Raw genomic sequence first — 15,448 nt, 5'->3', positions numbered from 1 at the left:
AGGTAACAGGAAAAGCACTTTTATGCCACGAGCAATTAAGATTTGGAGTGTATTAGATTAGATTCCCTACAGTGTGGAAACAGGCCCTTCCGACCAACCAGCTCACATCGACCCTCTGAAGAGGAATCCACCACAGACCCATTTCCCTCTGACCAATGCACTTAACACAATGGGCAATTTAACATGGCCAATTCACCTGAGCTACACATCTTTGGATTGTGGGAGGAAACCGAAACACCCGGAGGAAGCCCACGCAAATATGGGAAAATGTGCAAACTCCACAAAGACTGGAATCAGAGACTGGAATCGAACCTGGGACCCTGGTGCTGTGAGGCAGTAGTGCTAACCACTGAGCCACCACGCACATTGCCTGATCAGGTGGTGGATAAAGACTCAAGAGTAGCATTTTAAAAAGAAATTCAATAAAATTTGAAGGTTAAGAAAAAAGTGCATGGAGTCTTGGAAAGAGCAGTAGAATGGGATCAAGTCTTCAATGGAGCTAGCACAGACCTGATTTGACTAAATGACTTTCCTCTATGCTGCACTATTTCATGATTCCATTAAAATGAGAAACAAGAAAAGGATTTAATTTCTGGACTGCATTTAGAAATAACAAAACCAGAATGTTCATATAAAAGCAAAATATGGTGCACGATGGAAATATTAAATAGAAATAAAAAAATGCAGGAGGAACCAGCAGGTTGGCACACTAGCTCAGTGGTAAGCACTGCTGCCTCACAGTGTCAAGGACTTGGGTTCAATTCCAATCTTGGGTAACTGCCTGCTTGGAGTTTGTACACTCTCCCGGTATCTGCGTGAATTTCCTCCCACAATCCAAAGATATGAAGGTTAGGAGGATTAGGCTAAATTGCCCATAGTGACCAGGAATGTACAGGCTAGATGGGTTAGCCATGGGAAATGCTGGGTTCTAGGGTAGGGGAGTGGATCTGGGTGAGATGCTGTTCGGAGAATCGATGGGCTAAATGGCCTGCTTCCACATGAGGGATTCTATGATTCTAAAGTTTGGCTGCATCTGCAGAGAAACAGATTTAATGTTTAAGTCTGATCTAACTGCTCTTCAGCAGTTCTGAAGAAGAGTTTTTGACCTCGAAACATTAACTCAATTTTTCACTCCACAAATGTTGCCAGAGCTACTAGGTTTCTGCAGCTTTTATCGCAGCAATGCTCATGGTCTGACACTGGTTACCTTCTAAATGTAGCAGTTCTGCCGAGTCAGGTTGCTGGTCAGTGGGAATTGCATTTTGAAGCAACTGCAAAACCTGGTCCATCTTTTCCTGTTTAAACAAAAAAACCCATACAATTTTTAAAAGTTACAACATTAAAAGAACAGTAGCAGGTGCAGGGATCTTGAATTCAGTTTTTAAAACAGACACACACAGATAGGTATTGAATCTTCTTGGGGTTGTGACACCCAGTCACATCTCTAACATGTAGCGAATTCCAAGAATGATAATGAGCAACTTGAGGGACACTGCCAGGTTGGCCAAATGGACAGACACATGACAGATGAATTGTAATGCAGATAAATGTGAGGTAATGCATTTTGCAAGAAGAAACACAGAAACAATACATACTCAATGGTAAAAATCTGAGGGGAACACAGAAGCAAAGGGTCTCAGGATTCATGTGCATAATTATCTGAAGGTGGCCAGGCAACTTGAAACAGTTGTTGTTCAGAGGGCTACTAGGATCTTTGGGTTTATAAAAAGAGACAAAGTATAAAAGCAGGGAAGTGACACTAAACCTTTACAAAGCATTGGTCAGATCACATTTGGAATACTGTGTTCAGTTCGAAGCATCTTTTTTAAAGGAAGGATGCTAAAGCACTGGAGAAACTGCAAAAGAATGATACCAGGAAAGATTAGATAAATTGCGCTTAATCTAGTTTGCTCCATGGAGAATAAGAGGTGACCTTATTGAGGTGTTCAAAATTCTGAACAATTTTGACAGGGTAAGGAAAGATATTCTGTTTCCACTAGTGGCATGTTACTAACTAGAGGTCACAATTTCAAGACTGTCTGCGAAAGAGGTGGAGTGAGAGGAGGAGAAACCTTTATACTCAGTTGTTAGGATTTGAAATGTGCTACCTGGGAGAGTGATGGAAGTAAATTCCACAGGAGATTTCAAATGAGAGCTGGATATATAATTGAAAGTGATGAAAATAGAGGGCTATAGAGATAGGACTGGATAATGGGACTAGCTGGGCAGCTCTTTCAGGAGTCACTACAGACACAATAGTTTGAATGGCCTTCTTCCAGACTAAGTTCTAAACTCTATCTACTACAAGAGTATTCTTGTGCCTCAAAACAGAAGGAGGGACACTTTACTTGAAAGCAGAGTCAAAAAGTGTGGTGCTGTTCAAGCTTATGCTTGAACAGATGCAAACCTGGCTTTTCCAGCAATTTTTGGTTTTGTTACAGATTTTCAGCATCCACAGTTCTTTGATTATGCTGGACATACCTTGGCCAGAGAACCAATTAATAGCTATCACCTATTTTGTCCATTTGAAACAGATGCAGTGTATATATTCTTTGTGTCTACAAAGACCTCTGTATTAAACACCGTTAGTGGTGGTGGCCACAAACAGGATGCTACTATCATCGCACAAATGAACAGTGGTATATGAACATCTGTGTCAGTAGGATACCAGGCATGTTGTTAGGTACAAGTCCCAAGGACTGGCTGACTATATCAAACAGCATATCCCTTTGGCTGTTCACGACAAACAAGGTACGGACCATACATAATCAATTCATGATTGCAAAATCACAACAGTGTCCAACATTGGTTGTGATTCTACAATTGGATATTAGCTAGATAATCCTAAGCGTGAGAACCCAGTTTAGGATTGTCAGTCAGGCTTGCAGTACAGTGCAGTTGTGTGTATTAGAAACTACATGTATTAAATGTAGAGAAGAGACAGAAAATGCCCATATACACTGCAATTTTTTTTTAAATCAATAAAATATGTGGCAACCATTTGGTGGTTCATTACGGAGGGTAATGCCATAACCAGAGTCAACCAGCCTGGTTTAATATTTAAGCAAAATCTGAAAACTGTTACATTAGCATAAACGTGCATTCTTTATGGGAACATTTTAATGAATCAGACTCCATCCGCTAACCAATCAGCACTCTCCTATTCTCAGTGATTGCGGTTTTACTGATCATAGAATCCCTACAGTGTGGAAGCAGGCCATTCAGCCCATTGACTCCACAATGACCCCCCAAACAGCATCCCACCCGGGCCCACCCCTTACCCTAATCCTACTTTTCCCCCATGGCTTATCCACTTAGCTGTACACTATGGCAGTTTAGCGTGGTCAATCCACCTAACCTGTACATCTTTAGACTGTGGGAGGAAACCAGAGCACCCAGAGATAACCCAGACACAGGGAGAATGTGCAAACTTCACACAGACAGTCGCCCGAGGCTGGAATCGAACCCAGGTCCCTGGCTCTGTGACACAGCAATGCTAACTACTGAGCCAACATGCCACCCAATAGCTAGCAATGCATCTTTAACATAAGAATGTTCAGGATAGTACTTCTTCTGGAAAAAAAAGCTGTAATTCTCATCAATAACTTCATACTGTTGTGAAGGGATACTGGATTAGTGGTGCTGGAAGAGCACAGCAGTTCAGACAGCATCCGCTGCTCGTTGGATGCTGCCTGAACTGCTGTGCTCTTCCAGCACCACTAATCCAGTATTTGGTTTTCAGCATCTGCAGTCATTGTTTTTACCCTGTTGTGAAGGGAGTTGACCACGTTATAATTGCAAGCCAACTTCATCTGTTTTTGCAAAGAAATACTTTAAGTTGTCAGTTAAGCTCATTTTTAAAAAAAAATCAATCCCATTTTATTCAGAAGCTTGTTCATTCACGTTATTTACCATTGTACTTCACTTTTTATCTGAAATATCTTTTGGTTTAAATCTCTATAATTACTATCAAAGCTGAAAAGTGATCTACTAAAACACCAGCTTCGCATCTGCTGTTTTATTGAAGGAAAAAGAACTTGCATTTGTGAAGCACATTGAGCCACACGAGGAAGTATTAAGACAAGTGACCAAACATTTGAACAAGGTTGGCTTTTTATAAAAAGTCAATAGAGATAGGGAGGCAGAAGGGCTCAGCATTTGATGCCCAGACAGCCAAAGGTACATTTGTCAACGGTGTTGCAAAGGTATATTATGGCTGTGCAAGCAGCCACAGCTAGTGGAATGCAGAGCATCCTGATAATGACCATCATCTAGGCTAAGCCCAAGAAGAATGTCCAGTTGGGTGGAATACTGGAGGTCTGTTAACATTTAGGAGGACTCTGTGCCCAAAGGTGAGGAGAAGGTAGAAAATGGCAGAGACAGAAAGTCAATAATGTTGAAACCTGAACAAAATCTACGTACCTCATCTATATAAACTGGCTCAGGCTCGGAAGGCTGAATATCTTGTACAGACGTCTCCTCCGTCACGACAACCTTCTCTGTAATCAATGCAGAGCAAACAGAACGCCATAAGTAATTTCATATGTTCCTTTACAGTACGCTTCCAATCACACTATTTCAGACCTACGATGCTGCTTGTATCACAAACACCCTGTTCCTTACATAAATCAAGATGAATCACAGGTTAGAATGTTTGCACTGAGAGCTGCAGTAACAGGACAGAAATCTAAAGCACTGTGCATGACTGTACTCAAAAGGATACATGAGCAACAGAAATACAGAGCACAGAACAAAGTTACAAAGTTCTCCTCCTCACCAGACAGACATTGATGGATAGAGAGGAAGTGAGGACTAGGTAAAAACAATGACTGCAGATGCTGGAAACCAGATTCTGGATTAGTGGTGCTGGAAGAGCACAGCAGTTCAGGCAGCATCCGAGGAGCAGTAAAATTGACGTTTTGGGCAAAAGCCCTTCATCAGGAATAAAGGCAGAGAGCCTGAAGCGTGGAGAGATAAGCTAGAGGAGGGTGGGGGTGTGGAGAAAGTAGCATAGGGTACAAAAGGTGAGTGGGGGAGGGGATGAAGGTGATAGGTCGGGGGCAGGGGTGGGGGGGGAGGGTGGAGTGGATAGGTGGAAAAGAAGATAGGCAGGTAGGACAAGTTATGGGGACAGTGCTGAGCTGGAAGTTTGGACCTCGGGTGAGGTGGGGGAAGGGGAAATGAGGAAACTGTTGAAGTCCACATTGATGCCCTGGGGTTGAAGTGATCTGAGGCAGAAGATGAGGCGTTCTTCCTCCAGACGTCTGGTGGTGAGGGAGTGGCGGTGAAGGAGGCCCAGGACCTCCATGTCCTCGGCAGAGTGGGAGGGGGAGTTGAAATGTTGGGCCACAGGGTGGTGGGGTTGATTGGTGCGGGTGTCCCGGAGATGTTCCCTAAAGCACTCTGCTAGGAGGCGCCCAGTCTCCCCAATGTAGAGGAGACAGCATCGGGAGCAACGGATACAATAAATGATATTAGTGGATGTGCAGATAAAACTGATGGATACGGAAGGCTCCTTTAGGGCCTTGGATGGAGGTGAGGGAGGAGGTGTGGGCGCAGGTTTTGCAGTTCCTGCGGTGGCAGGGGAAGGTGCCAGGATGGGAGGGAGGGTTGTAGGGTGGCATGGACCTGACCAGGTAGTCACGGAGGGAACGGTCTTTGTGGAAGGCGGAAAGGGGTGGGGAGGGAAATATATCCCTGGTGGTGGGGTCTTTTTGGAGGTGGCGGAAATGTCGGCAGATGATTTGGTTTATGTGAAGGTTGGTAGGGTGGAAGGTGAGCACCAGGGGCGTTCTGTCCTTGTTACGGTTGGAGGGGTGGGGGCTGAGGGCGGAGGTGCGGGATGTAGACGAGATGCGTTGGAGGGCATCTTTAACCACGTGGGAAGGGAAATTGCGGTCTCTAAAGAAGGAGGCCATCTGGTGTGTTCTGTGGTGGAACTGGTCCTCCTGGGAGCAGATCCGGTGGAGGCGGAGGAACTGGAAATACGGGATGGCATTTTTGCAAGAGATAGGGTGGGAAGAGGCGTAATCCAGGTAGCTGTGGGAGTCAGTGAGTTTGTAAAAAATGTCAGTGTCAAGTCAGTCGTCATTAACGTAGATGGAGAGGTCCAGGAAGGGGAGGGAGGTGTCGGAGATGGTCCAGGTAAATTTAAAGGTCAGTGTGGAATGTGTTGGTGAAAGGACTGCAGATGCTGGAGATCAGAGCTGAAAAATGTGTTGCTGGAAAAGCGCAGCAGGTCAGGCAGCATCCAGGGAACAGGAGAATCGATGTTTCGGGCATAAGCCCTTTTTCAGGAATGCGGAGAAGGGCTTCTGCCCAAAACGTCGATTCGCCTGCTCCTTGGATGCTGCCTGACCTGCTGCGCTTTTCCAGCTACACAGTTTTCAGCACTGATGGATAGAGAGTCAGGTACAGTGAGAATAACTGCACTGTTCCTCAAAACAGCTGGCTCAGATTCAACGGGCCAAATGGCCACTGAGATGTCCTATTTTAGAGGAGGAAATTACTGCAGGATGCTGGAATCTGTACTGAAAACAAAAACAAACATTGGAAGTCACGGGGATCAGGCAGCTCTGATGAAAAGTCATCTAGATTAGAAACATTAACTGGCTCTCTCTCCCCACAGATGCTGCCTGATCTGCTGTGATTGCCAGCATCTTGTGTTTTCAGTCGTCTTATTGTATGTTCCTCCCATTCACTCGCCAAACCAGTGACACAAAACTAAGAATACATCATAACCCTTGCAACTTATTCACCTTGAAAGGACAAAGAATTCAAAACAGAAGCTCTTGAAGTTGCAAATCTGAAACCAGTTCAGACTATAAACACTTAATTTTCTCCGCACTGCAGCCCAGAATCTACAGGAACTCTGAATGACTAGCAACAGACACAAAGACAGATCATTTCTACAGCCTGTTAACTGAATGATGCTGCACTGCCTAAAAGTGAATAGGCTGCAGGCAGGGCAGTGGTATGTGTGGGAGGCATTCTATTTGAGCTGGAACTACTTTGTCATTAATCCACTCTACTTACCTAATGCTGTTATATTCTCCTTACTGAAAAAAAATTACTCAAAACACCATTTCAAAACTTTCTCGGGGCAAGAAATCCTCATTCCAAAATAATTACTTTTCTCCACACACAATACTTCAGGAATAAAGTACATGGGAGTGAACTGGTTCTTAGGACAAGACCTCAAACAGCCACTTTGGATAGTCAAAGGGGATAATTACAAACTGGCCACTACGGAGTTAAGGAATAATTAGAAACTTCAACCAGATGTGCGCTGGTGTGTGCATAACAGACTACACAGTTGACATGTTCATCCAACTGATCCTGTGACTGTTGGCACTAAACAATTTTCTCTGTCCCCCAAAGTAATTCACTCGTACTGCGACTATCTAGTAGAGGCTGCGCCACTTACTCTAATCCTAATTGCAAGGCAGACAGAAACAGGAGGCGCAGTGAAAGGGGAGAGAGAAAAGTCACCAGGCAGTAAGCCAACTATTGGCATGAGTTGACACCAGAAGTTACGAGCAAAACTTGAACTGTTTGTCAAGTTATCAGCAACAGCACTGATTAAACTGTTGTTTGGAATTCTGTCCAATGTTCTGCCAAACATTCCAAAGAGATTTTAAAAATACACACACACACTCCTGTAACTTGCTCTGTCATTTAACTTAAGGATAAAACAAGTACAGGCAAAGGAGATCACAACATTTCGTACCACTCAGACCAAAACTCAAAAGAACATTTCCCAAAAACAGAATGACGTTAGAAGCTTAGATGTCAGTCACTAACATGACATTTGACAAAAATAAAGTAGAAAATTATTGGAAATATAGGGTGTGGCAACATCCATGGAGAGAGGAACAGAGTTAATGTTTCAGGTTGATGATCTTTTAATCATAACTTGGTCAGAATCAGTTTCTCAAACCAAACTTCTAATGCTGTCCCTCCCTCCACAGATGCTGTCTGGCCTGCTGACCCTTGGCAGAATTTCGCTTCCCTGTCGGATCGCCAGCATTCCAATATTTTGTTTCTGTCCTGTGCTCCATGAGACAGCTATCAACAGTGGAGCAATGATGCAAAAACTCACCTCGGCACAATAGGCTTAGCTAAGAGAAATATTTTGTCACGTGACCCCTACCAACAACAGACAGAGCTGCATGGAGGTACAGCAAGCAATTAGGAAGGCAAATACCATGTTGGCTTTTAATCGCAAGGGAAATAAATTAAGGAAATGAAGAAGTCTTGCTACAATTGCACAGGGTGGATTCTCGTTATATCATTTCTGAAAGCTTCCCATTTTCCAGCCATCCCTTCACCTGTGAACATCTGCTCCCAATCAGCTTTCGAAAGCAATTGTGCTTGCCTTGTTTACAAAATTGATAATATCATATCTAGCAAACTGTACTGCCTTGGTCTCCAATTTTAAAGAATATACTGACACTGGAGGCAGTACAATGAAGGTTCAATAGATTGCTCCCTAGGAGGAGAGAATCGTGCAACGCTGACCGACTGAGTAAAATGGGGTCTATACTCCTGGAGTTAAGAATGAAATTGGCTTGATAAGATAGATGCTGAGATTGGTTCCATTGGTTCAAATCTAGGGGCAGTTTCAGGATGGTAGGCTACTGCAGAAAATACAGAGATATGGCATTGAGGGTGAGTTGGAGGTTTGGATTAGGAATTGGCTGGCTGGAAGAAGACAGAGGGTAGTAGTTGATGGCAAAGGTTCATCTTGGAGTGCCGTCACTAGCGGTGTTCCGCAAGGATCTGTTTTGGGACCATTGTTGTTTGTCATTTTTATAAATGACCTGGAGGAAGGGTTAGAAGGTTGGGTGAGCAAGTTTGCGGATGATACGAAAGTCGGAGGAGTTGTAGACAGTGAGGAAGGATGTGGCAGGTTACAGCGGGATATAGAGAAGCTGCAGAGCTGGGCAGAAAGGTGGCAAATGGAGTTCAATGTAGCTAAGTGTGAGGTGATTCACTTTGGTAAGAGTAATAAAAAGATGGGGTACTGGGCTAATGGTCGGATACTTGGTAGTGTGGAAGAGCAGAGGGATCTTGGTGTCCATGTACACAGATCTCTGAAAGTTGCCACCCAGGTAAATAGTGCAGTGAAGAAGGCATATGGCGTACTGGCTTTTATTGGTAGAGGAATTGAGTTCCGGAGTCCTGAGGTCATGCTGCAGTTGTATAAGACTCTGGTGCGGCCGCATCTGGAATATTGTGTGCAGTTTTGGTCGCCATACTATAGGAAGGATGTGGAGGCACTGGAATGGGTGCAGAGGAAGTTTACCAGGATGTTGCCTGGTATGGTAGGAAGATCCTATGAGGAAAGGCTGAGGCACTTGGGGTTGTTTTCATTGGAGAAAAGAAGGTTTAGGGGTGACTTGATAGAGGTGTACAAGATGATTAGGGGGTTAGATAGGGTTGACAGTGAGAACCTTTTTCCACGTATGGAGTCAGCTATTACAAGGGGGCATAGCTTTAAATTAAGGGGGGGTAGATATAGGACTGATGTTAGGGGTAGGTTCTTCACTCAGCGAGTCGTAAGTTCATGGAATGCCCTGCCAGTAGCAGTAGTGGACTCTCCCTCTTTATGGGTATTTAAGCGGGCATTGGATAGGTATATGGAGGATAGTGGGTTAGTGTAGGTTAGGTGGGCTTTGATCAGCGCAACATCGAGGGCCGAAGGGCCTGTACTGCGCTGTATTCTTCTATGTTCTATGGGAGGGACGATCAAGACTGAGAGGAGGAGAAATTACTTCACTCAAAAGGGTTGTACATCATTGGAACTCCCGACTGATAGCATTGTGAATGTTTCCTCATTGAATATATTGTTGGAAAGGGAGAGAGCAGGCGAAAGGAAGGAAGGAGAGAGATCGTGAAAGCAGGCAACAGAGAAATGGTGTGTCTGGGTCTGTGTTGAAGCACACAATTTGTCATAAATACAGCAGCATGACAGACAGGCTAAATGGTCTACTTGGGTTTCTATTTCTTATGCAGCTCCTCCACGTTCATCAGCAATTTCTTTTTAACGTTCATTATGGGATATGGGCGTCACTGGCTGGGCTGAAATTTATTGCTCTTGAGCTGAGTGACTTTCAGCACTGTTGGGAGTCTAGAGTTACATGTAGGCCAGAGCAGGGAAGAAAGGCAGATATCCTTTCCTAAAGTAGTTCAGTGCTCCTTAAAAAGGTATGAAACTTTTTCAAGACCCTTTCAAAGCATCAGACAAAATGTGACACTAAGCCACCCGGATTGACATTTGTAGGTTTTAAAAAGGAACATCTTACATAATGAGGGGATGTAGAGATTTAGGGAGAAAATTCCAGAGTTTAGCCAATAGTACAGCCATCAATGGTGGATCAATTAGAACGGATTATGATCAACAGGCCGGAGAAGGATGAGCAGGTGGTTATCTAAATATGAAAAGGCAATGTTCTAGGCTACGGAAATGAAGGCTTGATAAAAGGATAAACATTTTTCTTTTTTTTTCAAAAAAAGGTATTGCTTCAGCAGGAGTCAATATACATCAGCAAGCACAGGGGCAGAATACAAAGAGTAATATTTTGGAACAGTACAAGTTTACAGGAAGTTGCATATTCAACGTGCTCATTTTTTGAGGAAGGAAAAAAGGCAATATCATGCTAAGCATTAGGCAAGGGTCACCCAACAGTAACTAGGAGTGGGAATTCCAATTCTTTTGCCCCTGCTTCCTTAGAGTGGCTATGCATAGATCAATTATTGAATTTTGACCCCATCCTGGTTGATTTATTTGGAAAGCAAACAACAGATCTGACCGTCTCAGGATAGGGCACTAACCATTTCAGATTTGGATATGAAAATAATTTCTTTACTCAAGAGTTGGGGAACTTAGGATTTCAGAGTATATTTAAGACTTAGCAATAAGATTGTTGAGCACTAACAGAATCAATGGATGTGAGAATAGGGCATGAAAGTGGAGGTGAAAATATCAGCAATTAACTTTCAAAATGGTATAGAAGGCTTATAGTGAGTATTCCCATCTATTACAATACCAAAAGGTTTTTCCTTCACGAGAGCATAGAAAGGTACAGAACAGAACAGGCCCTTTTGGTCCAGTGTTGTGCCGAGATTTAATCCTAATGTAAAATAGAGTAACTTAACCTACGCACCCCTCAACTCACAGCTATCCATGTGCTCGACTTGCAGGTACATTTTTTCAAGACCATTGTCAGAAAGAAATCACTGAAATCAGAGCACCTTCACACACACATTTCTCAGTACAAGTAATCTTTTAGCGAGGTTTCACTATGCTATCTTAGCCATAGGAGAAGCACTCATTGCCGACTGTTAACCAGCACATTGTACTGTTCTCCACATGAAGCATTTGAAGATATCAAATAATTACTGTAACACAGTAAGCTGTCTTCACTTACCTGGCTCAGGCTCTGCACTCAGACTGGTTGATACGAAATTCGATGGAAAAAGTCCAACTCCTTTTTTCGTCTCGCCTCTCCACCAGTTGGGGTCACTAAACAAGACAGCAAACCAGGTACTATAATCTCTAAATTTGGATATCAGGATACTTTTGTTACAATGGTTATATGGGTGTTATATTTTGTTGAAACCTTAATTCAGCTTCTACATTTATAATGCAACGTGTAAGACTTAAATACATATACTAAAATACACATCTCTTTTGGAATTTGAACCAGTGGCATATGGACTTGTGTGTCTAAGGGAATTTAATGATTAATTTGTAACTATTTCTCTTAAAACACTGTGTGAAAGAAAGACTTCTTGAATTGTGTTTTTGTTTATGCTCAGAATTTTATGAGAAGACAAGGTAAATAGCTTTTAGCCAGAAGGTTGTGTGTTTTTTTAGGGCTGAGGGAAACACCTACAGCCTGGAAGACAGCTTTTTCATTTCAGTTTGGGGCAGTTCTGCAGGGTTCTTAGCTGAAACTGGATGAGTAAAGACACTGATCCTCCGAAATAGAGGTAGTTTTAGATTGTCTGCTCTGAAAACACTCCCTTTCACTAATGCTTTTCCATGCTGCTTTCTCAGACACTCAGATCACAGGAGTGCATTTTTCCTTCTTCTGAAAAATCACAATTAAAGTGTATTGCTTCCGGGACCTAGTCTCATATACTCCCTTATACTACAAACTCTGTCACTGGTTCATGTTTAAGGGATGTTTCGACTCTGGAATTAAGCATCTGTGATTAGTTGCTAGGATATCTTAGCCTATATGAGTTTGTGAACAATCATTTGTGATATCATCCCTCCTCCTCTGCTGCTTGAGTGCATGGCCATAGTTAAGCAAGCACAATTGGACAGCTCTTTCAGAGGTCAACATGTGAGAGGGCAAACGACTTCCTTCTGTTCTTTACAATTCTGCAGAATAGCCAACGTGCTGTGAAAGTTAGTTGCTGGGAAGGATCCACACCAGTGCAATTTGATACTGGGAATTTGACTCCAACTTGATGGGAGGAAAGAATCAACAAGCTTGACCAATTGATTCATTTCCAACCTACCTGTCATCTAAAATGGTGATAATTTCTCCAGCTTTAAAAGTAAGCTCATTGTCTTCCACAGCCTCAAAGTCATACAGGGCACGAACCATGCGTACTTCACTTCTGTGGCTATTTGCAGCACTTTCTGTTGATGGGTACAGGGATTTAGTTTCCGTCTGTTGCTGTTTCTGCTCCTGCAAAGAAAGCTCAATAGCTGGAAAGCCAACAGGAAAATGATTATTTTGTGACTCATGACCTGCTACTCCACAGCAATTTTTCTTTAAAAACCTCATCCTCCAAAACAAACCCATTATTAATTAGACTCGTTTTGTTCAAGCAATTTTCTGAAATAGCACCTCATACTATATTGAAATTTTGCATCGTACACACTAAGTTCATTATGGAAAGGGTAATACCACATACATCTTTCCTATCATAAATTCCTTCTGTTATCCATATTTTTGGATAGGGAATTGTCCATCTAAATATGTCACAGTACAACTGCCATCTTATCAAGCAGCGTGAAGGCAAGGGTTCCCTAAAGTAAAGACTGGGACCCCTAGTGGGGTCACAAATAAAGTGTCGAGATCCAAGCTTTAAGGCAGCAACATGCTTAAAAGGTTGTCTCTTCCAGTGTTCCCCATTCCCTCACCAAAAGATCACAATAACAACCAAACCTCAAAATGGACTCACAGTGGGATCAAGTTTAGGAAGCACGGAGATTGATAAACATAGCATATAAAGTTTGCACAGTTTGCATCATAAATGGGATCAGAGATTTTTTACAGCAATATATGTTAAATCAAGGACAGAGTGCATAATTTTAAAGTTTCAATTGAATTACATTTGTGAGTTTTGATCTGATCAGTCTTAGAAACTTAGTTCCTCTACACCAACCGGATAACTACTTTGTTCAATCTGGATGCACAGCTTGTTGAATGTAGAGAGGGTTACACTGCTGTGGGCCATGCAAGCTTTTGAAGGATACAGAATTATTGTTAGTTGGAGTGCAAAAGAATAACAACATCTCAAGACCATAATGCTGGTCCCTGTTGGAAAGCACTTCCTTCAGATAGCTGGCCACACTTGTGGAGCTCTTAAACAAGGCTCTTCATGCTTTTCCGCCTCAGAAATGACATACCCCTTTGTTTCAAAAGAGGTTAAGGGACTATGCACACATATCACTAAAGTGAAGTGTTCAGGCATACAAAAAAAATTCAAAAGGCTATGGAACACTATCTGTAGGGTTGGTATATGAAAGGGTAGTTTGAGTAAGTTTAAAGTAGAGATTGATATGATTTCCGATAAGTAGTGAAGAGGATTACGGGGTTGGGGCAAGTACAAAGCAATGAAGCATTTGATTGGCCATACTTATACTGAATGAGGAGGCAAGTCCTGTATCCATGTTCCTTTGTTTATTAAAGCTAAACAGAGGCCTAGTTAGACCAAACCTAGAGCCTAGCACAGACATGACAGGTCAACGAGAAAAACTTTCTCGTTTTTCTATGGCTCTATGAAATACAGTGTTCAATTCTGAGAACACAACTTCACAAATATATTACCTTGAATACAGAGTTACTAGAATGTTGCCAGAGCTCAAAAGGGTTAAATTATGAGAGATGGGATGACAAATACCTGATTAGGTATTCCCTACAACTAAGATTTTTAGGATTCTGAATAGAGGTAATGAGAGAGAAATATTTTTCCACTAGTGGAGGGACCGAAGACAAATAGATTCTGGAAATTAGAGCCTGGTCATTCAATGAAGAAACTAGGACATACAACTCAATGAGTGGTAAAAGTGTATAGAATCACAGGACCATTCCAACAAAAAGCAGTAGGAACAAGTAGTATTAACAATGTTCACGCTTAGATCAATAGATTTTAGCAAGCCAAGGTATGAAGAGGCATGGAGCCAAGACGTGCTCCCTGATAATTGAACCCACGTGTAATTCTGTGTTGGACCATTCTGTCATGAAGTGGGTTTGAATCAGAGTCAGATTTGAACAATTCCCAGAGCAGAATGGCTCTGTGCATAGCAGCTCAAGGTCAAAATCAAAATTGCTGGAAATACTGAGCAAGTCGGGGAACATCTGTAGAGAAAGAGTTAACATTTCAGTTCAAGGCGATGATTCATTGGAACTATTCTGTCCCAAGTGTGGTCCAACTCCAAAAGTGTGGCTAATGTTCACACATTAGCTGCAAAAGGAAATTTCAGCAGTTTATTCAAACTTAGAGCATCTAATGCGCATTTCTAAATTTGGTCCCTAGGAATCAGCAACCTAACGATTTCCCACGCTCTCCACCCCTCTTCCTCCAACCTCACCACCTTCTCCATGTGATCCACTAACCAGACAGATAAAGACAAAACATGTCAATACTGGTTTAAATTGGCACAGCTACTCGCTGGATAAACTCTCAAAGCCACAATAGACACAGAAGCACAGTAAATCTCTCAATAAGCAGGTTTCTGTGTCTTCCCCATTTTGTATGCCAACATAATGTCATGTCCTGGCCTTTTTTTTTAAAAAGCAAATTTGGCTTCAAGTTCTGACTTGCTCTTGTAAAAATGCATAGCCCACAAATTATAAAAATGCAAAATATTCACATTATGATCTTATTCCTTACCTTTAGCTAGGTCAACATCTTCAGTACTTCTACTTACTCCTGTTACACTATCTTTCGATGAATTTGAAGTGCTCTGGCTCTATTTGAAAAGAAATGGAACATTTACACTCACTAAAATACATTCTCATCAAGCCAGCTGTGGTCCCTCTGTTAGCCTTTATTTCAAAGGGAATGGAAATATAAAACAAAGTAGGTTTTACTACAGCTGTAATACTGTGAACAGTTTGGGGTCCCTTATGTAAAGGCATTGGAGGCAGTCCAGAGAAGGTTGACCAAGTTTATCCCAGGTATTTTCTTATGAGGACAG

The 15,448-nt window shown here is 42.4% G+C and overlaps 1 protein-coding gene across 1 annotated transcript in view; it reads right to left on the bottom strand.

Moving 5' to 3' along the window:
• Window positions 1-15,448, bottom strand: part of stam2 (signal transducing adaptor molecule (SH3 domain and ITAM motif) 2) — a 98,456-nt gene that overhangs the window by 30,361 nt on the left and 52,647 nt on the right. Inside the window, exons 6-10 of the mRNA XM_072579932.1 lie at window positions 15,142-15,220; window positions 12,535-12,727; window positions 11,433-11,527; window positions 4,423-4,499; window positions 1,208-1,295 (exon numbers count right to left, since the gene is read on the bottom strand). Of these exons, the coding sequence (XP_072436033.1) occupies window positions 1,208-1,295; window positions 4,423-4,499; window positions 11,433-11,527; window positions 12,535-12,727; window positions 15,142-15,220 (532 nt within the window). The remainder of the gene's footprint in view (window positions 1-1,207; window positions 1,296-4,422; window positions 4,500-11,432; window positions 11,528-12,534; window positions 12,728-15,141; window positions 15,221-15,448) is intronic.

This window comes from Chiloscyllium punctatum, chromosome 10 (genome assembly GCF_047496795.1).
Source record: "Chiloscyllium punctatum isolate Juve2018m chromosome 10, sChiPun1.3, whole genome shotgun sequence".
NCBI lineage: Eukaryota > Metazoa > Chordata > Chondrichthyes > Orectolobiformes > Hemiscylliidae > Chiloscyllium > Chiloscyllium punctatum.
This window is presented reverse-complemented; position numbering and strand designations above follow the sequence as displayed.